The 21,408-nt window shown below is 43.2% G+C and overlaps 1 protein-coding gene across 3 annotated transcripts; it reads left to right on the forward strand.

The window, feature by feature from the left end:
* Positions 1 to 7,405: 7,405 nt before the first annotated feature.
* On the forward strand, positions 7,406 to 18,443 carry LOC308157226 (voltage-dependent L-type calcium channel subunit beta-4-like; the record flags this gene model as incomplete). 3 transcript variants are annotated; one of them, XM_080530745.1, is made up of 15 exons in its annotated part: positions 7,406 to 7,468; positions 8,672 to 8,755; positions 12,045 to 12,110; positions 12,195 to 12,257; positions 12,485 to 12,607; positions 13,176 to 13,303; positions 13,718 to 13,794; positions 14,352 to 14,371; positions 14,718 to 14,798; positions 16,152 to 16,210; positions 16,423 to 16,532; positions 16,860 to 17,011; positions 17,269 to 17,364; positions 17,820 to 18,005; positions 18,186 to 18,443. In XM_080530745.1, the coding sequence occupies 15 exons, from the start codon at positions 7,406 to 7,408 to the stop codon at positions 18,441 to 18,443; spliced, it is 1,566 nt and encodes a 521-aa protein (XP_080386871.1). The 3 variants fall into 3 exon arrangements, with proteins under 3 accessions (XP_080386871.1, XP_080386870.1, XP_080386872.1); XM_080530744.1 differs by having other exon boundaries at positions 12,045 to 12,257; XM_080530746.1 differs by lacking the exons at positions 7,406 to 7,468; positions 8,672 to 8,755 and adding an exon at positions 10,089 to 10,133 and having other exon boundaries at positions 12,045 to 12,257.
* Between the last annotated feature and the right edge of the window lie 2,965 nt (positions 18,444 to 21,408).

Genomic DNA, 21,408 nt, shown 5'->3' on the forward strand with positions numbered 1-21,408 from the left:
CAATGTCCCCACCAGGAAGTACACACACACACACACACACACACACACACACACACACACACACACACACACACACACACACACACACACACACACACACTGTGCTGGAGGTTAAAAGACCAGCCAGAACCAATGCATAGTCATCCAGGAAACCATAAGAAATGAGAGCAGGGAAACAGACAGAAAAGCATACACTGCTGTGCTGGAAAACCCTTATCCATTAAACAGTGCTTTACACACCAATGTGATCCCTTCCCTAAGCCTCATCCGTAGGTATGTCATCTTTGATTTATATATGCTGTATCTGTGATTTGTTATAAGCAAAACAGAGAGCTGCAGCTTTATCCAAACAGCCATAGAGCTATCATGCATGGGCTCTCAATGGGGGATGAAAACCGCTCAATTAAACCTGGCTGCTAGAATCTTGAGTTTGATGTAGGCTTTCTTTTTTGACGGAGCATAATCGGCCTCATGAGGAAACAGTCAATCAGAGTGTAAAACAGTTGTGGCTTATTCGGGTCTTGACAGACACGCCCACAATTGTTCTTCCTCTGGTCTCCGGATTCATCTTTTTAAAATTCCATAATAAATGTGTTATTGATTTTTATTTAATTTTTTACAATAGAGGATGATAATGAATAGTTGGACGTAGTGAAGGTTTGAGGAGTGTGGCTTTCATCATTTCCTTTAGAAGTTGGACAAATCTATAGAACTGGTAATCAAGGCTATGAATGTAAGCATATCTGCCTATAAATAGTACAAGCCTCTTCCCTTCTTTTAGAGTAAGTCGTCTTAGCTGTATCTCTGATATATTATTCTATCCTAACTCCAAATCCAGCCAGAGAGCTACTATGCACATAGGCTCACAGTGGGAGACTGCTTAGTGCTGACCTAAACCTGGCTGCTTTACTCCAATGGCTTGATGTGGGCTTTCCTTATTGACAGAGCATAATCAGCCTCATGAGAAGAACGTTGCTGTGTAAAGTGGCCTATTCTTTTCTTCTTATACACATCCACAAATGTTTTAATTTGTATACATTGACATGAATGGAAGAATTCCAAACCTCTTCTCTCCAGACCAATATCTGTAGTATGTGTCCTGTTAATGTTGACAGAGGAGTAGCGTAGTGAGGATGGATTTTGGGATGAATTTTGTCATCACAAAATGATCACAAATGATAATTAGGTCATAGACCTGAAACTCAATTATCCTAAGACCTCTTCCTAGCCTGTTAAAGATTAGAATTAGATTTGTTTTTTAATTTCCACATTATTAACACACAACAGAACATACATTATCTATACTTTTGAAGCTTCAGGTTACAAATATGCCTTTGTGTGATACATGTTAAAAATGTGCCAGGTATGTTACAAATATTCCACATTCGTTACAAATGCGCCACATTTATGTTACAAATGTGTTTGAAACATCTCTCTCTCTCTCTCTCTTCTCTCCCCCACTTTCTCTCTCTCTTCTCTCCCCCGCTCTCTCTCTCTCTCTCTCTTCTCTCCCCCACTCTCTCTCTCTCTTCTCTCCCCCGCTCTCTCTCTCTTCTCTCCCCCGCTCTCTCTCTCTATATATATATATATACACACCGTATATATATACAGGGACGGCTGGTATCAATGGGCTAGCAGGGCTAAGCCCCCCCTATATTTTACAATAAATTATAATAAAAAAGTTATTAAATCAAAGAAAGCAAGTGTAGCTAAGTGCAAGTGAACATTTCCAGATGATCTGCAAAGAGAAACTGAAAGGGGAGCTGAGGGTGATGTACAGTAGTGTGGAGTTTGTGGGTTTAACATCTGCAATGTCACTTTTGAGGATGATTACTGAGAACACTTTCAGAACACGGAGTGTTCAGAGAGGTGTTTCAGTACACTTAAGAGGATCAAATCATTTCTCAGAAGTACTATGGGGGCTATGCTGTCTATTGAGCGGGACTTCATCCAAAAATCACCGGACTTCAATGACATGGTGATTAACCTGTTTGCGTCCTAGAAAGGCAATGTGAGCTTCTCTTCAAATAACGTAGGCCCAAGCACCAATTGAGCTGTTGGCAGATGTAACAATTGGACCACATTTGGTAGTGCATAGCGGACCTTTTCTGATATTGTAGGCTTAGGCTATGATAGAGCGTCTCTTCTATCATGTAGCCTATCATTTCATCATTCTCTCATTGTGTTTTTGTTAAAAATGGCATGGGATAATGTGTATTGAGAAAAGTGTGTGTGTGTGTGTGTGTGTGTGTGAGAGAGAGAGAGAGAGAGAGAGAGAGAGAGAGAGAGAGAGAGAGAGAGAGAGAGAGAGAGAGAGAGAGAGAGAGAAAAAAACAACAAAGAGAGAGCGCTTTTGGCATCAGAACGTTTTTGTAGGTAGCCTACTTCTCTAGTTTTGTTGTAGAGCATGATTACTGTAACTTAGTTGGCACTGTATCTCGGATGTGATGCTGCTGTTGCTGCAGTGTGAACTATTGATGGGTATAGACCAGACCTGGGCATTGTACGGTCCCCGGCCTATGGCTGTCCCTGGCCGGCCCTGTGTGTGAGGTCAATAAAAAAACAATCCCAGTCGGTTGATTTTATTTTCAATTTACATATTATATGCGTGACTATGTTATGGCGCTTTTCCACTACCGTGCCGACCCGTGCCGTACCGTGTGAGCCCGGTTTGTTTTGCTTTCTCCACTGCCAACCGAGCCAGGCCGAGACGTTTTAGTTCTCGTTTCAGAGGACTTTTTCAGAATAAAAGTCTGAAAAAAAAAGTTTCAAAATAAAACTCCTAAAAAAAAGTTTCTGAATAAAAGTCCGAAAAAAAGGTTTCAGAATAAAAGTCCTTTAAAAAAAGTTTCAGAATAAAAGTCCTTAAAAAAGTTTCAGAATAAAAGTCCTAAAAAACAGTTTCTGAATAAAAGTCCTAAAAAAAGTTTATGAATAAAAGTCTGAAAAATAAAATGTCTGAATAAAAGTCTGAAATATAAATATACAGCATATGGATGTTACGTGTCTGTTACTTTCAGTAGCCGCTTTCAGTTCTAGTAGATCTAGTAGTTCTAGTAGATCGCGCAACCAGGGAAACGCTGACATGTGTTAAAGGGAGCAAGATGCAAATCTACCGGCATTTGGCTCAAGTCAGCAGATTTGTATATAAATAACCTTTCGCTTGATATCATATCACCAGTCCTAGCCATCATTTCAGAAGGTAGAAATACTACACTGTGACTCGTAATGTTGTATGTATGTAATGTTAATAAATAATAGGCACAAACTGATGTTGCAAAAGGTCAAAACTATAGCTGCATTTACTTCCCTGTGTTTAAATGAGTCCTCTTGCTCTTCTATATTTGACCTACTCCACATTTTCATAGCCTTATCGTAACATGTATTCTTACCAGTAGCAGCTAGTCAAAACCATATAATTTACTGCTTTTTATAAAGCGATAAAAGTAATATTGAGCAGAATTAAGTTAATTAATAGTCCCGGTTTCTCATGTGAAAATTAATTGCCCACCCCTGGTATAGACCCTAGGCCTAATGGATTGATTAGCCCCCCCACTCAGTATCACCACCAGCCGCCACTGTATATATACATATTATATTGTGTGTGTGTGTGTGTGTGTGTGTGTGTGTGTGTGTGTGTGGACCAACCCTAAGTGTCTGGGTCATGACTGATGACAATGGTCAGTCCAGGGGTTTCAGATTTGTTAGCTTTGAAAGGCATGAGGATGCCCAGAAGGCTGTGAATGGTAATAAGATCAATGGGAGAAAGGTCTGTGTGGGCCGTGCCCAGAAGAGAGGAGAGCGCCAGACTGTGCTGCAGCGCCGGTTTGAACACATGAAGCATGAGCGTATGACCAGATACCAGGTTTGTGTCCTCCAGTTCTCTGATACTAACACAGAAGTTCATATTACTTTCATTTGATACATAGTTATTGATGATGTATTTGAGGTATGAAAAACACATCACTAAACAGGGTTTCACTCTATCAGGGTGTCAATCTGTACACGAAGAACCTGGATGATGGCTTGGATGATACGCGTTTGCACAAAGCATTCTCCTCCTTCGGAACAATCACCAGTGCAAAGGTGATGATGGATGGTCAACGCAGCAAGGGCTTTGGCTTTGTGTGCTTCTCCTCCCCTGAGGACGCCACCAAGGCTGTGACTGAGATGAACGACCGCATTGTGGCCACCAAGCCGCTGTATGTGGCCCTGGCCCAGTGCAGGGAGGATCGCCAAGCACAGCACCAGCCATTTATCACAAAACAGTACAGTGTCTGCGCCATGCCCAACCTGGTCATCAACCCCTACCAGCCTGCTCCACCATCTGGATACGTCATGGCTCCAGTTCCACAGGTCCAGACCTATGCTGCCTACTACCAACCAGCTGGCTCAGCTGAGAGCCACTCCTGGATGGGCAAACTCAGTACGTCCAGAACATGCCCTACATCATGCCTCAGACCTTCAATGCTATGAACCCCACACCGTCCCAGGTTCTCTGTATGATGACCTCTCAGCAAATGTGTCAGTATTTATTGAAGTAACCCTGCACAATGCACATACACTAGATGTGTGACTTATACCAATATGAGAACATTTACAATGAATATGCTTTTGATTATGAGTGTCTTCTTACCCACACAGCTACTCAGGCTTTGAGACAGAGCCCTGCCAGTGCAAATGCAGCTACAGCCATGATGTGCGCTGTGCCACAGAACAAGCATGCAGCTGGTGTACACTACCCACAGCAGCACATGGCTCCCCAGCTTGCTCTGCTGACTGCCTCCATGCTGGCTGCCACTCCTCCTGAGGAGCGGAAACAGCTGCTGGTTATCCCCATTATCTATACTGTATAATAACTGTTATTGATTGTTTGATTCTCCATCCCTCCAGGTGAGCATCTCTTCCAACGTATCCAGAAAACACACCCCAGTCTAGCTCCCAAGATCACAGGGATGCTGCTGGAGATGGACAACTCAGAACTTCTCTACATGCTGGAGGCTCCAGATTCCCTGCACTCCAAGGTGGATGAAGCGGTCGCTGCGCTGCAGGCACACTGGGCTAAGGAGGCTGCACAGAAATACATTTTGGAAAGTCATTTGGATTAAATACCACTGGCTGTGATCAATTCTCGAGGCAAAACATCTCTGTGCTTATAGATCTGTGTGTGTGTGTGTGTGTGTGTGTGTGTGTGTGTGTGTGTGTGTGTGTATGAGTATGAAGTATGAAGACACTTGATATGTATTTGTAAAACAAATCCTGAGATATCAGTATGTTACAGCATTATTTGTTGAAGTTGTTACTTACTTGATTATGTAATAACCAGCTAATAATGTAATAACGTATTAAATTATGCACAACAACAAACAAAAAATTTGCTCAGCATTTCCAATAATTACATTATTGGTAGCGTGTGTGTGTGTGTGTGTGTGTGTGTGTGTGTGTGTATTACATTATTAGCAGTTATTACAGTATTACAGTGTCAGCAGTTATTACATTATTAGTTGCTACAAGGTCTTCATTTCATTCATCCCTCTCAAGGAGAGGGGGACATGAAAAGACCTGTCAGAAGGGAGTGCAGTTCAATGCTGGATTGAAGAAAAGCTCCACTTGGTGGATCCTAAGTGGTTTCTTCCTCTCTGAGATAACTGAGTTCTGTCCATTCACACTTGCACTTCAGAGTTGGTTTCGCTCTCCTGTTGACTTTAATTAGCTACGAGACTCCAGCCATCGAGTGTGAATGATTTGAGTGTGGCACACTTGTCTAGCCTTTTCAAGGCAAGGTTTGGGAAGAAATGCAAGCACAAAGATACAGATACACCATCTGAAAATTGTTGGTTATGTATTATACATGATGATAAAGTCATCAGTAATACATGATGATAAAGTCTCAAGAGAGAAAGGAGAGTAGCCTATTTTTAAATCCTTGACCTATGCTGGGATCCACTGGCGGACTCGGGGGGCGCAGGGGGGGCGACTGCCCCTCCTGGTGCCCCCACGGTTGAAAAACGACTGTCTTAAGTGCCCTTTTGAGTGGCGAAAATGCCCTTTTGAGCGGCGAAAATTAGAGGACGTGCCCTATTGGTGCCCCTCCAATGGTCTAAACTTGACCATGTGCACTGATGGGGTCCCATGTTGTGCAGTAGGTGCCCTTTTTTTTCTTTTCGCCCCTGCCCTTCAAACAGCCTGAGTCCACCACTGCTGGGATCAGACAGATTTTGGGGATGCTTGTGGCAGATTCAAGCCACATCCTATTAGTACTGACGACAACCAATGATTGCTGGTAATTTTGTCCTGATCCTACGGACAGCTTCTTGGGAGAGGAAGATGACACAATAAAGTGAAATCGATATTGGTACTCTACTGCCCTCTACTGAGCACTGTTTGGACTCACATTCAGAATGTATGTCCTCACCAAGAGATGATTGTAAGCCTTTGTAATACTGCCCTCCTCTGGCAAACAGTGGAGTTGGGTATCTTTTAGGTGAAATTATCAAGGATAAAAGCCTGGAAGAAGAAAAAACGCCTATTCCAACCCGAAACACAGTCTCTGATAAGAAACAACACGAGTAGAGTCTCGTGAGATATAGGAAACGCCTGTATACAGGTATTGCTTTACCTACAGAGAGAAGAGGAACTACAAAAGACAGAGAAGTTATCAAAATCAGCATGCCTAAACGCATGGCTGTAGATAGCTGTAGAAAAGTACCAGCATCATTCGAATCGCTGAGCAGATACATGTGCTCGTTTCTTGCACATTTTCAACAAGGTTATTATTTTGAGTTCTCAGTAGATGCCCTTCAATTCTAATGAATATCAAATGATCAAGATAAAAATATCAATATCATCCTCTGAATCCATCATGAGTGCACATTCTCCGCATCTTTTATTGACATGAAAAGGAAAGGGCTTGCTTCTCTCACATCTCGTGAGCTTAGAATTATAAGGTTCTATCTCCGTTTTTGTCAAAATTGAGTTTTTTTACATAATCTGATCCATTAGGTGTTTATTAATGCCTGTGTGGTGTTATTTTTTTAAAAATGTTAGTAATTCATAAAATACAAAGGTTCCATCTCACAAAACATAATGGAATGTAAACACTTTGAGGCTCAATATCTCTGAACTGCCCTAAACGGAGATAGAACCTTATCATTCTAAACTCACGATCTGTTGTGGTGCGAGTGGCAGTGCGCGCAACTAACCGCCGAGCGCGCTGTGAGCACCTGTCCCAAGGTAATGAGCGAGGCAGCAGTGTTATTCGCGGAGTGCATACATGTGCACACTCTTGTTCTGAGGGTATTGCAGGGGATCGAAGCTGGAGCAAACACCTCGCGACCCACCGCACTCCCACTGGGCTGGGCCAGAGAGGCAGCAACCACCCCTTTGGACCGATGTACTGGCCGAGATGTCTCGACACATCTACATTCGAAATAAAATTGGAGAGGGCATCCAGGCGCCCATCTTTCAGGTAGGTCACTTAAAAAGGGACAGCGAGATGCACAGCTGCAGTTAGTTTATTGTACTCTCACACAGTTTGACTTTTGTAAAAAAGGAAAATTCAACTACTTTTGCACTTATTTGTGTACTTATTTTGCACACACAAGTTTAATATTTTCCTGATTTAAGAGTGGTTTGGGTTTTTTATGGGCTGCACTCTCCAAACGGCATATAAGAAAACTAAGAATGATGTCACAAAAAGAGCTACTGTATAATTTGCTGTAAAGTCGTCTTTCTTGTGTTAATGAGGTTTAAAGTTATATCAATGAGTATTTTAGGTCTATGCACCCTTTTAGAGCTTATATTGTGAAATATGTACAGCATTACTCCCCATATTTAAGATGTAGATACTGGTGTTCTTGTGACTAAATGCTTTCACCTGATATTTTATGGCCACAGCAAGATGTGATGCCAGAAACGGAACACCTAGTGAAAATGGTGACCTAGTTAAGGTGGCCCTATTTGATAGATTCAGAGAAGTAGGTTCTGACACTTTAACAGTGACATTGTCATTAACTCTGGAGACCTAGCCATAAATGGAGCAAATCACTGCTAGATAATTAACCTATCCCGTAGAGAGTAGAGATAGGCCTATATTTGGCTGTTTAAGAGACTCACTTATCAAAGAAAACAGATCTGTATCACTCTTTCTGCCGGAAATGTAATGCTAACATCAACATCAACATTGATAAACATGTTCAACCGATGAACATACACTTATGCCTTTTCCCTGTACAGATGACATTGGCTAGTTAATGACCAGAGGACAGGCAGGGATTTGATCCGGTCATGCAATAGTCAGTGGCAGGTCTGCCCTGCGGGGGGCGATGTCATCGGGTGACTGTGACAGCTCTCATACTGAGTCCCCCCCCACAGCCTCCACAGCCTGGCAGGATTATGTATAGGTCTATAATCAGAGCCAACTATCGCCACAAGACACAACTAGAGCACCGTGGGGCATCTTGGCATGAAAGGAAACACACCCTCTGTTGTGTGGTAATGGAATTGAATGTGAGGTAAGATTGTGACATGAGAGGCGGGTTTCATGGCCAAATGCTACGTAGTGCTGTGTGTATTCTTGCGGGTTTTCATTTTGTTGTCGCTGTGGGTTGTTTGCTTGACGTCCCTGTGGGGGGGAATTGGTTGACATGGTTGTGATGGTTGTAACACACAGGTGAACAGAGGGACCTACTCCAGGAGGAGCAGACTGAAGAGGTCTGATGGAAGCACCACCTCTACTAGCTTCATCCTGAGACAGGTAAGGCAGCTCTGGACGACCGCTACTGAGGCCAGGGTCTGGCCTAGGGGTCCCATTAACTCTGACCTCCAAGACTGCCATAGAGCAAATTGGTCATCCATCTAGCGTTATGTCCCTCTGGAAATCATCAACACTTTCAGGTTCATTATGCATCCCCAGGGATAATGTTCAATGAATTGAACAAAGCTAAAAATGGCATAACAAATTACACATTGTGGCTTTAACAGGGCATATAGATCATTTCCCAATGTTTAGGTGCCTGCTGCGGATACAGTATGGTCTACATTTGAATATTTATTGGTTTATTTCCATCACTGTATCTTTAGGTATCTCTAACTATTTGATGATATCGTTCAATAGATGTTTTTAAATGATGTCGTTTCATTAAAAAAAGGTATATCCGGCAATTTTAAACGTTCCTACAAAGAACAGTAGGCCTGTTTGTTATTTGTGTATATTATGATATATATATACGGTAATCCATTTTTATTATCTACATCTTTAATGAGTGTCCACAATGATATACCATGTGCAAAGTGTTTGGTAATGTGACATTTAAATTATCAAACATTTTGCAAATGGTGTATCATTTTGGAATTAAGCTCTTTATAGAGTTACATTGAAATGATCATTTGATTCTCAACATTAAATGTTGATTGTATTAGATGTGGTACAGCAAAAAAAAAAAATCTGACTGAGGTTATTGGATTTTGAATATGTGTACCTTTTGTTTCATAATAGGATTATATTATGAATATGTGGGTCTCATATAATGGAAGTGATGGATAGAGAGAGAGAGGGAGGGAGAGAGAGAAAGAGAAACAGGGAGAGAATGATGCTGCTCCCAGCAGTCGTCCCTGTCTTCCTCTGCTCCCAGTCAAGGAGAGAGTGCGTCCAAGCTGAGTGGTGGGCCAGCCAGCCAATCAGCCGCCTGCACATTGGCTTTGTCATCAGGCTGATATTGAGGAAGGATTCTCTATGCTGCGCGGTGTGTTTGGAAGGCTGATGAAATGCCAGGATTGGGCTGCCTCTAGGGAGAGCTGCTCTGCCTTATAATGTGAGCCAGCAGCGTCTAGGTTTGGGGCTAACGCACATCCATCGACCAGCAGGCCTAGGGGAAACCAGCATAGGCCTGCTCCCTTTTCTTTATCGGAAGGGTTTTTCTTTTTTTTTACTGTGGAGAGAGGGGATCGTCATCCCCCATCCATCCCTATTTTTGTGGTGGCTCCCTCCTTCTCCTCCTCCTCCTCCTCCTCCTCCTCCACTTCCACCTCCTCCGTTCTTTTTTTTTTTTTCTATTCTTCTTGAGGGGCTTTTGGAATAGCAAACCTCCATGTATGACAATTTGTACCTGCATGGATTTGAAGACTCGGAGGCGGTGAGTGGAGGGGGGGGGGGGTTTAGCTTCAGATCTCTCTTGGTCTCTGTCCCATGTATGTGTGTGTGTGTGTGTGTGTGTGTATGTGTATGTGTGTGTTTGTGTGTATGTGTGTTTGTCGATGGAGGAGGCTCAGCTGTGTTGCACACACAGGGCCTTCAGGAGGTAAGGGGCTGACGGCATGCTGTAGAATGATCATGGGCTGCTCTTGGTTGTGGGGGGTGGGGTGGTGGTGGGGGGGTTACACTGTAGCGTGATGGCATCAAATGTGTGTATGCCCGTTTGTTCATTCGTGATTAGAAATGATGTGTATGTGTGTGTGTGTTTGGAAGCGTCAGTGGCAGCCAAGTTTACAGTATACATCCAGAATTTAGCTGCACTCCATCACCAAGCATCTTTGACCAGCTGGTGGTATACACTATTGGCAGGAGGAGCCATTTAATGCACATAGTGCTAAGGTGGATATAGATATATTTTGTGAGAACCATGTGTACATGCTAATTCTTTTGCCTCCAAGATCCGTTTTTCCTTCCTGTTTAAGGTTGCGATAGCAAAATGAATCCTCACATCACAGCCTCTTGAAAAAGGGTACTGCATTTATTGTCTTTGTTAAAGGGACAATGTTCCTATTTTTCTACCCAACAGCATGTCGTATATCTGCCGCTGAGGCTGAGAGAAGCATGCGTCGTGATGTCATATTCTGGAATCTGATGTAGATGAGTCACATGTCGAAGGTGCTCCATTGGACGCCTGTTCTAAAACATGGCTGTGAGTGGAGCCATCACAAAATGCCCTCAAACAACCCATGTACTGTATCACTTCTGGTCGGATATACTCTCCTCAGGAAAGAACGAGACACACAACAATTAGACACAATGTCTTATAAAAATAGACATTTGTTTAGGAGGCGTAGAAATTAAAACCAAAAGTGTACGAACACAAAAAGTGTACAAAAAACACTAAATCAGAAGAGTGGGGTGGAGGATTGTGTGTGTGTGTGTGTGTGTGTGTGTGTGTGTGTTTGTGTGTGAGTGTGTGTGTATAATGTGTGGTTCTGATGGGACTACACTACACTACATTTAATTGGAATGCATTTTCTTTAAGTGGCACATTAGGCACCTCTTATTGTTGGTTGGGAGCTTCTGTGCTCTAGGAGAGGCAGTGACTGTTGAGATTTTAAACTTTTCTATAGGTGTATTTTTCTGATGATGCAGAAATAATGTATTCATCATTTGTGTTTTGTGTTTTGTGATTTGTGATGAGCAGGCACCAATTCCTAACAACCTCGGTCATAATTATGGCAATAAAGTCATATAGACTCTTGAATCTTATGTTCCCAGATCATGTATGATATTAGAGAGTGAGGATGCACACAAAGCATTACACATCTGCTTCAGCTTCTGGTTGTGTACAGTTCTTTTGATGATTAATAGTAACCCCTATTATAGTACCTACAGTGTTAGATTTAAATCTCTGAATCCCATGCATGAGGCCTTACAGTCAGGTAGTTTCACAGAGCACTCTCTCTCTTTTTTTAATCGTATAAACAAACCTTCTTATTTTTGTTTTTCAAAACCCGCCGTATTGTGATTGGGCCCACAGAATTCGATAGTGTTTTGTGCAGAAGTAAGCCCAGGAGACTGCTTGCCTGTAGTAAAAAGTGCTGTGCTATGACTAGTGTGTGTGGATTTTAGCAGACTGTGAACTTTCCTCCTTTCCTAATGTGATATTGACCCCAACACTATTTTTCCCTGACTTGACCTAATGTTGTTCCCCAATTGGATTATCATTAGTGAATTACAGCCTCCACCTCCAGTAGTGCTGTGTGAGACTGGGGTGACGATTGCCATTCCTAGCCTGCTACGGAGACTCCAGCAGTGGTGATGATGAGCTGCCTGTCTCCCTGTGCAGGGCTCAGCTGATTCCTACACAAGCAGACCATCTGACTCGGATGTGTCTCTGGAGGAGGAGCGGGAGGTACCGGGCCAGGTCCAGGGCCAAAGCCAAGTCCCGAGTCAGGGACCGGGACAAGGACAGGGACAGGGACAGGGACAGGGACAGGGACCGGCCCCGACCAGGCAGGAGAGAGAGCAGCAGGCCGCCACGCAGCTGGAGAGAGCCAAGGTGAGACGCCTCCTTCAACCTCAACCCACGACAGCTGTAGAATCATGTCCACACAAATAACAACACACCATCAACACAACATATCCAAACCATCCATATAAACCCAAACCACTGCAAATCCATGTGACCCTTAACATACCGAAACCACTGCAACTGTGTCCATATAACCCGCATAGACTTGTTATTTTGTAACGAACGGCTCTTTCTCTCTTTCCCTCCCTCCACAGACTAAAGCGGTGGCCTTTGCTGTGAAGACTAATGTCAGCTACTGTGGAGCGTTGGATGAGGATGTGCCAGTGCCAGCAACAGCTATCTCGTTCGATGCTAAGGACTTCCTTCACATAAAGGAGGTATGTGGTCATTGAGACAGGTTAAATAGTTAGCTAGGATATGTATCAGCTGTGAAATTAGTGAGAGCTAGCTTTGCATAATACAGTACCATCAATCAGTCAGTCAATCAATCAATCAATCAATCAAATGTTATTTCTATAGCACAAGTCATGCATTGAATGCAACTCCAAGTGCTGAAAAATAGTAAATAAACCACAACACAATAAAACAAGGTAGGAGATAAGAAAAATGGACGTAGTAATAATACCAGGAATAAAACTAAAAACTAAAACAAAAACAAAAACAAAATTAGTAGATAAGTAATAGGGGTAAAAGTGCGAGTTGACAAAGACACTAGGTAAAGGCCAGGCTTAAAAAAAACAATCACTAAAATCATGCATGAATATAAGGTTTAGAAGGTCAGTACACATTGCATTAAGACTCTTTCCCCCCCGGAAAGACGTTCAAACTCGTATGTGCTTTTTTAAATGTTGTGTGGTGTTTAGCTCCCGTAGCTACTGTTACTTTGATTGTGAGATGTCCCTTATGTTTCCCCCCTCCCTGAACATCCCTCTCTGACGCATCCAGAAGTTCAACAACGACTGGTGGATCGGCCGGCTGGTGAAGGAGGGCTGTGAGATCGGCTTCATCCCCAGTCCTCTGAAGCTGGAGAACATCCGCGTCCAGCAGGAACAGAAGAGAGGCCGAGTCCAAGGGTAAGGCAGCCCCATCCCAGGCCTCAGTCAGGACCTTAGCTCTTGACCCTCATTCATTTAATTATCTCTCCGCACAGAATATAGAAATCCAAATATTTTGAGGGTCTATTGTCTTGATTAGTAGACCTTTCAACCTCTCCCCCTAGCTGCCATCTCTCTATAATCGGTTTTGAAGCTCTTGTCACCAAGGGTTTGTCTCTAGTGTGTATCTGTTAAAGCCATGCACTGTAGTGGCTGTTCAGTGTAACACTAATTCAGGATAATTGGGACGACTAGACTTAGTTGAGTTAGAGGCTCACCCAAAGCCTTTGCCCTTGGAGGCTTGGAGTTTGCCTTATACATTGTGCTGTTTGCCACATTAATACTGTGATCTGTGTTTGTTTCTTTTTTTTTATCCCCTCTTGTCTTTTGCAGTAAGTTTGGAGGGAACTCTTCCTCAAGTGTAGAGGATGAGGTGTCAGCTTCTGTCAGACCCCTCATCTCCTCTGCAGGTGAGACCCTTTTTGAGGGGAGGGGCCATCAGCTTTGTGGCCTTCTGCTAGTTTAGAGCTGAGCTAGAACATCATCAACCAAGGCAACAGAGAGTGAGAGAGACAGAGAGAAAGAGAGAGAGAGAGAGAGAGAGAACAACTAAAGCCTCCCCATGTCTCTGTGTCATGGGGATGTTGATGCATAGCCCAGAATGATTGTGGATCCATAGAGTGTACATTCTCCCATCCTCCTCTTCCTCCAGTTGAGGACTGCAGGCGCTCTGAGACTGGGCTTACCACAGGGTGAAACCAACGACAAGACTTTGGCCCCTGAACTGCAGTCATGTGACTTTGTGACTATTCCATAGGACAGCAATGTACACTATGTATTTTATGATGAATGTAGCCGGTATTCATTGTATTGCTAGTCATGTTCTTGGTGTTTTTATTTGCCATAAATGACAAATAATGTGATTCCCAAACAAAACACCCTGATGTTTCCGACCTAAAACTGTTATTTATTTTTACTTTTGACATAATACAAGATATTGACAATACTGTTTTTTCCTTCTTCACAGGAAAGCAGAAACAAAAAGTGGTAAGTTGGTGACGGTAATACCATATTATCTTCATTAGTGAGATGTGGTGGTTTCTCAACATGACTATCCTATAACATTTGCTCTTTCCATTTGTGTCTTAAAAACGTACCTCCCACCCTCCATCCCGTGTAACATCCTTATTTTCAGTGGTTGGTTGGTGTTGTAATGATGCTAATTTAATATGATTCTCAATCCATTCCAATCATCCTCTTGCAATCAACATGGGATTTTATATATATATATTTTTAAAAAGGTGAATCATTCTACATGCGGTAATATCACATGTTGTTGTTCATCCGGTTTATTGTGAGTGCCCTACTGCTGATCACACGTTTTGTCACGCAGACTGAACACATCCCCCCTTATGATGTGGTCCCTTCCATGAGGCCTGTGGTGCTGGTTGGACCCTCCCTCAAGGGCTATGAGGTAAGCAGCAGCTATCTCTAGATCACATGATCTTCCTCTGCTCTCCCTTGAGGGCCGCTACCCCCGATCACATGACCACCCCCATCTAGCCCATTGGTGCAGTGATACAGCAGACACATGGTTAATGATTATTATTGGGGTGAGAATCAATCCCCTTTGAAAGAAGCTCTCTTTGTGGAATTGAAATTGAAAGTGTTTGTATATCATATTTAGGAAACAGTATAGACCTAGTTTGTAGCTTCTAAGAGAACCTCTTTCCTTTTTTTCTGGGCTTTCTCAGCAATCCACATAGCACAGGTTAAAGCCAAGATCTGCCTGCTATTCAAACATATCCTATCCTATTCTGTTCTATCCTATATTATCCCATCCAATACTACTCTATTATATCCCCTGTTTCACCCTCTTCTACTATCCTCTCCTCTTCTCTCCTCTCCATCTTTCTCTGCACTCTCCTCTTCCTCTCCCCATTCCTCTCTCTCTCTCTCTCTCTCTCTCTCTCTCTCTCTCTCTTTCTCCTCTCCTCGCACGGAGGGAACACAATCACTCGTCTCATCCCCCAGTGTGCTCTGTTGCCGCGGTAACAACCTTCTGGGTGCAAACGCGTCAGCATCAGAAGTAGAGCAAGGTTTGAAATGAGAAAGAGAGGAAAGAGAGGAGAGCCCCTGGAAGCATGGCTGTATGTCTAGACTGCTGTACAAGCAGCCTCTAAAGGATCTCTACAGGCAACCATGATCCTTATGTACTTGGGTCACTTCCATTTGAGTCAGTCAGTTCAGGAGATCAATTTAGAAAATGGTCTATTGTTTATATATAACATGCTGCTATCATCTTCAACGCATCATAGAAACAAACTACTAGATTTACCACTACTAGAGTACCACAACAAGCAGGTTTGAGGTCAATTCACAAAAATCTGTCAATTCACACAAGTGTATTTACAGTATATTCAGTGAATGAAAAAAGAAAAATCTGTACAGTATTATATATACGGTACATATATATTTTTTATTTTTTTCATTCACTGAATATAAATACACTTGTGTGAATTGACAGATACAGCAGACACATGGTTTGTTTCTATGATGCGTTGAAGATGATCGCAGCATGTTCTTTACCTAGACAAAATACTGTGTCCAAAATAGTCAAATCCCCCAGCTGGATTGTTGTGCATGCGTCATGTGATCTTGCCATGGCCCAGTTTGTATATTCTGTCTAGGAGGTTTTCTGGCCATCATTCTGTCAGGTTTAAATGTTCCTCTTTTTTTAACCTTACTCTCTTTCTGTTTCTGCTAATCTTAGTCTCTCTCTGCTTATCTCTTTTCCTGCTGTTGTCTTTCCTGTCGACTTGCCTAGGTGACAGACATGATGCAGAAAGCGCTCTTTGACTTCCTCAAGCACAGGTTTGACGGCAGGTAAGATGAAAGCTTGCCCGTACCCTCATTCTGTATTCCAAAGTCTATTGATTTTTTTTACATTTGGATGTGCTCAAATGAGATTGCTTATTGAAACTTGACCAGAGAGAGTGAAGACTAAAGGGGAAACTCCTGCAATGTCTGCAAAGCTCTAATTCTCAGTCACTGTAATATCACTGAATGCTTTCATTCACATTTTTCTACCCTTCTAGGATATCTATCACGCGAGTCACAGCGGATATATCATTAGCCAAGAGGTCCGTTCTGAACAACCCCAGCAAGAGGGCCATCATTGAGAGATCGAACACCAGATCCAGCTTAGGTACGACTTCAACAGTGAGACTCCAGAGTTTGCCTCAATCATCAAAGATCATTACCTACCCTCTTCCACAGCCAGAATACTTTCCCTTCTCAATATTGACATCATACCTCCCTGTATGTATGTGTGATGTGATGGAGTCAGTGGGTAACAGGGGAGGTTGGTGGAGGTAGAAATCGGAGGACGGGCTCATTGAAATGCATGGAACGGACATGTGTGTTTGATAGCCTTCCTCTTCCATTTGTTACAATGAGCCGGTCCTCCGATTTCTACTACTCCACCAGCCTCCCCTGGTGTGTAACATCCATGGTGTTTTGTCCCCCCCCCCAGCTGAAGTGCAGAGTGAGATAGAGAGGATCTTCGAGTTGGCCAGGTCTCTCCAGTTGGTGATCCTGGATGCTGACACCATCAATCACCCGGCCCAACTGCTGAAGACATCATTGGCTCCCATTATCGTCCATGTCAAGGTCTCCTCACCAAAGGTAGGGGGGGCTAGGGACGCGTGACATACACCTCCCTGTCGCGTTTTAGCTCTTGTGAGAGTGCATTTCAGCATGTGTGCAGACTAAACTTTTGTAATTGTGTACAGACCTCACGACTATCGTCATACACACAGGCTTTGATTTAACCGACGTACTGTGCGGCTTTACTGGTTTTTGTATGGAAAGATGGACACAAAATGTCACATTCCTATAGAATGAAAGCATGAAAATGTGAGATCCAAATGTGTTCTGTGCAGGTTCTGCAGAGGCTGGTCAAGTCCAGAGGGAAGTCCCAGAGCAAGCACCTGAACGTGCAGCTCGTAGCCGCTGACAAACTGGCCCAGTGTCCACCGGTGAGTGTGACCCTCTAACAGCCCAATTGTGTCTTCTTCTTTTCCAAAAACTGTTTGTGGTGCTGGTGGAAAGCCAGTGGGAAGTACAGAAAGACTGGGTAAGGTAGGGAGATGAAAGGGATATGGAAAGTTTTTTTTCTTTTTAGTGTTTTCCCCTGCTTTTATATTCATTCTATGCATGTATATGTTTTTATATATGTTTTTATATTCACTTTATGTTCTTATTCCTGTTGTAAAGCACTTTGAGCTGCATTTCTTGTATGAAAGGTGCTGTATAAATACTTACTTAACCCACGCCAGCCAACACTACCTCTCAACGCTGATATCGTAGCCTACCTTTATTTCCCCACCAAGAAAGGGTTTGTTTTCAGTGGGTTCAGGATAGGACCAAAATGTTACAAAGTGACTTTTGAATTTTTTTTGGAAGTGAAGTGTCCTCTATCTGCCCCTGACAGGAGATGTTTGACATCATCCTGGATGAGAACCAGCTGGAGGATGCATGTGAACACCTGGCAGAGTACCTGGAGGCCTACTGGAAGGCCACCCACACCTCCCTGGCCACACCTCTCAACCCTCTGCTCGGCCGCAACCTAGGCTCCACCGCTCTCTCTCCATACCCCACTACCATATCTGGACTGCAGGTTAGTCAGGCAGAGTTCTATGGGCTTTGATTACTCTGGGTTCTTGAGTGCAGATTATAATACAGTTACCATTTTTAGTAACACTGCATAAACACTAGTTTACTACCCAAGACATTTATTTTGAAGACATTTTATTTGCATAGAGTTAAGTCTGATAAGAATTTGTGTTTTAATCAGCAGAGCCAAAGAATGAAACACAGCAACCACACCGGAGACAACTCCACTCCCAACGAGCGTCGCAACTTGATGACCTCAGACGAAAACTACCACAACGAGCGTGCACACAAGGGACGTAACCGCATGTCATCAGGTTCCCAGCACAGCAGAGAACAGGACCCCTACCAGGATTACCAGGACCCCTACCAGGACGCCTACAAACCACACCGCAACCGAAGCTCCCCAGGCAGCTACAGCCATGACTCCAGGCACAGGCTTTGAGCTGACGTCCATGACAACCTAGGCCTCAACCCGGTGCGACGGAGCCAAGATAGTTCTTGTTCAAATTGTGTCAAATCCTTTTTGTTTGAATTCGTTTTACTCAGGCATTGGTCCATCCACCCAAACCCAACAAAATCACCTGTCATTCCATGTTGTCTCTCAATCTTGCCTGGGCACCCCTGTCAATCAACACTGGATATGTCAGCATGAGAAAGAAGTGCGTTGTGCAATATAACGATCCAATGTCCATCCATTTTTTTATAAAGGGGAACTTCCTTTACAGTTCTTGTGTACTCACACAGAGCTTTGTGTAGATGTGCAGTTCATCAACAAGCAGGTTAGTGAGTGGTTAGATGGTACAGGTGCAGGCTTTAAGTGCCTGGGAGGACCCTGTGCTGGGAGGAGAACCCTGTGTTCTCACAGCACATGGAACCACTGCTGAAAGCTGGTTGTGTTCCTGACCCTGTGTGAACCCTGTCTGAATCACCTGACCATTCAGACGTTAGCATGCTGAGGGGTGTCACATTGTCAGGTGACTGACACACGTGCTGTGATCGTGTTGATCCATGTTTCCAGGCGTCACGTGATTATTAAGGGAATAGAGGACTTTGTCGGGGTTGCTATTTGAAATTCTGTTGAGGATGGGCCTTTTGTCCTCCTGTAGCGTCGTTTTTATGATTCCATTTGTAGTGAACACTCGAGTTTCACAGTTCCAACGGGACAGAGATCAGTTGCTCCAGTTGTAAGCAGCGAGCGTTTATAGTGTCAAAAGAAGCAAAAAACTGCTACAATAGTTATCCTGTCAGGATCTGTCACAGGTGACGGTAGAGTACAATATCAAAACAAAACATGGTATAACGAGATGTTGGAGTAGGAGTAGGGCTTTACAAGCCTGACATAACTGAAATAGAACGGAGGTGTCCAATAATGCTGCAGGGTTGATTGTTGACAAACGTGGCCGGTCAATAATCACTGCTTGAACATAATGGGAACAACCTATTTCCTCCCCCGCCCCCCCCCCCCCCAACCCCTGCCCACAACGCTTGCTCGGGTCACGTGTGTGCAGTTAGGAACTTCCTGGCTGCTCTGAGTCATTCTGTATCATAAGTACAGTCGAAGCCTCGTTGAGGTACTAAAACCAAAAGCATAGATGTCACCAAGTCAAGCCTCAGCGCAGGCTCGTCTTATTCTCTGGTCAGCCTTGAGCGGTCGATCATTTATGCTGCCTCCTGTGTTTAGAAACACTGAGTAATGTTGGATTGTGTCCTCCCTGGGTCCTCTGCATCATGTTCATTCTCTGTGTAGCTGGCATGTTTTCCTGACTGCAAAGCATGCACCCTTTGGTAGTGATTTCCCAGTGTAAAAATAAAGGAGTTTGAATCTTAGGATGATAGACGCACACATACGTAGTTCCAATATAGGTGCCAGCCAAATTACGTGAGAATGCATCAACAGTTTGTAATTAAATGCATCGAAACAGTATCAAAAACGTTGTTTAATTATTGTTTATATGATTCAGAACTACCTAACATTTTTGGTTGTCATTTATGTGAAACAATCCTTCAGTTAGTGAGGTTGACACATATTTCACCCCCAAGGATCATTTGATTCCTTAAGAACGTAGACATTTCCTCTGAGAAATTAGTGTCTGTTTATTCAATTATGTAATTTCCTCCCTCAACTGACACAGCAACTGTTCAGGAGTACCAGTTGACATCATCACTCCTGTGTTTCTTTTAGAAGTAAGCCTTTTTCACAGACCTCACCATTTTTATACACTGTCCCAGTTATACCCTGTGGTGCTTCTAAATGCTATGGTTTGATTTTGTGGAGCATGTTCTCTATTAGTCATTGGCACTCCGACCAGAGGTGGCCAGCAGTCAGGCACCAATCCACCCACAGACAGAGGGCTCCAGTGGGTTAAACATGAACAATTGACTGGGGGTAGAGCTGTAACAAAAGCATGCAGGCACTGCCACTCTCCAAGGCAATGGTTTGCCTCCAGTGGTCTAGGCTGTCTAGGAGCTTAGATAAGTGGCGATGGGGGTCCCTCTGCTGGCGCTTACAAGCGATGCAGGGCAATGCATACTGGGAGAATGAGTTTCTGGGCAGAATATTCTGAGGCATGGTTAGAGATGTGCAGAGTTACCTTGTTAGCTGTCTTGTATTTAATTCCCTCAAATAGAGTTGATGTACTGTAGTGACTTTTGTAGCACCAGTGGAAGGTGGAGCCTTAACATAATAAAACAAGAAAGTGATCGGGTCTATGATATAGCTCCAAATGGGGTTAGGGCACTGATTTTCAAGAGCCAGTTGATTTCCTTGCCCATACAGTATCTATGTCTCTTTATTATATGCTAGTTTGTTCACTGACTGAAAACAAAAGACTGCAAAAAAGAATACAAGTACATATGCTGTTGTTTATGAGCATGCTTCTCTGTAATATTGTGATTCATGCCAAAATTGCGTTGGTTGATTGAATGGGGAGCCACTGTCCATTAAAAATAGAACAAACCAAGATCCAGCTCTGTTGCTTGAGACAATCAGAGGGAATTTTTAGACCAACATTCACCTCTCCCAGGCCAGTGTGTTAGGGTGTGGTTGAGGTACTGATGTTAAAACGGTCTTACCCTGTGAACATTGAGGTCAACTCCTTTTCCATTTTAAGGAATAGAAAATCTTCCATCGTTTTCTATCAGGAACTCTAAAATGCATTAATTTGAATTTCACTTCATTACCTATTAAGTGGAGTTGAAATGAAATTGACCTCAGCCCTTTCCCTGTGAATGCCCTGGAAAGACAACATTTAAAATGATCAAAGAAATATTGTTCTTTGAATGGTGTAGATATCATTTCAAACTTCGCTCTTACTGATCTAAAAAAGTGTCTGTCCTGTATCTTTCTTTTGTCTTATAAAAATGAAGAGGCCACATTTTTGTCTCTATAATAAGTTTCATTACAATCT

This window comes from Nansenia antarctica (assembly GCF_963989245.1).
Source record: "Nansenia antarctica genome assembly, chromosome: 5".
Taxonomy (NCBI): Eukaryota; Metazoa; Chordata; class Actinopteri; order Argentiniformes; family Microstomatidae; genus Nansenia; species Nansenia antarctica.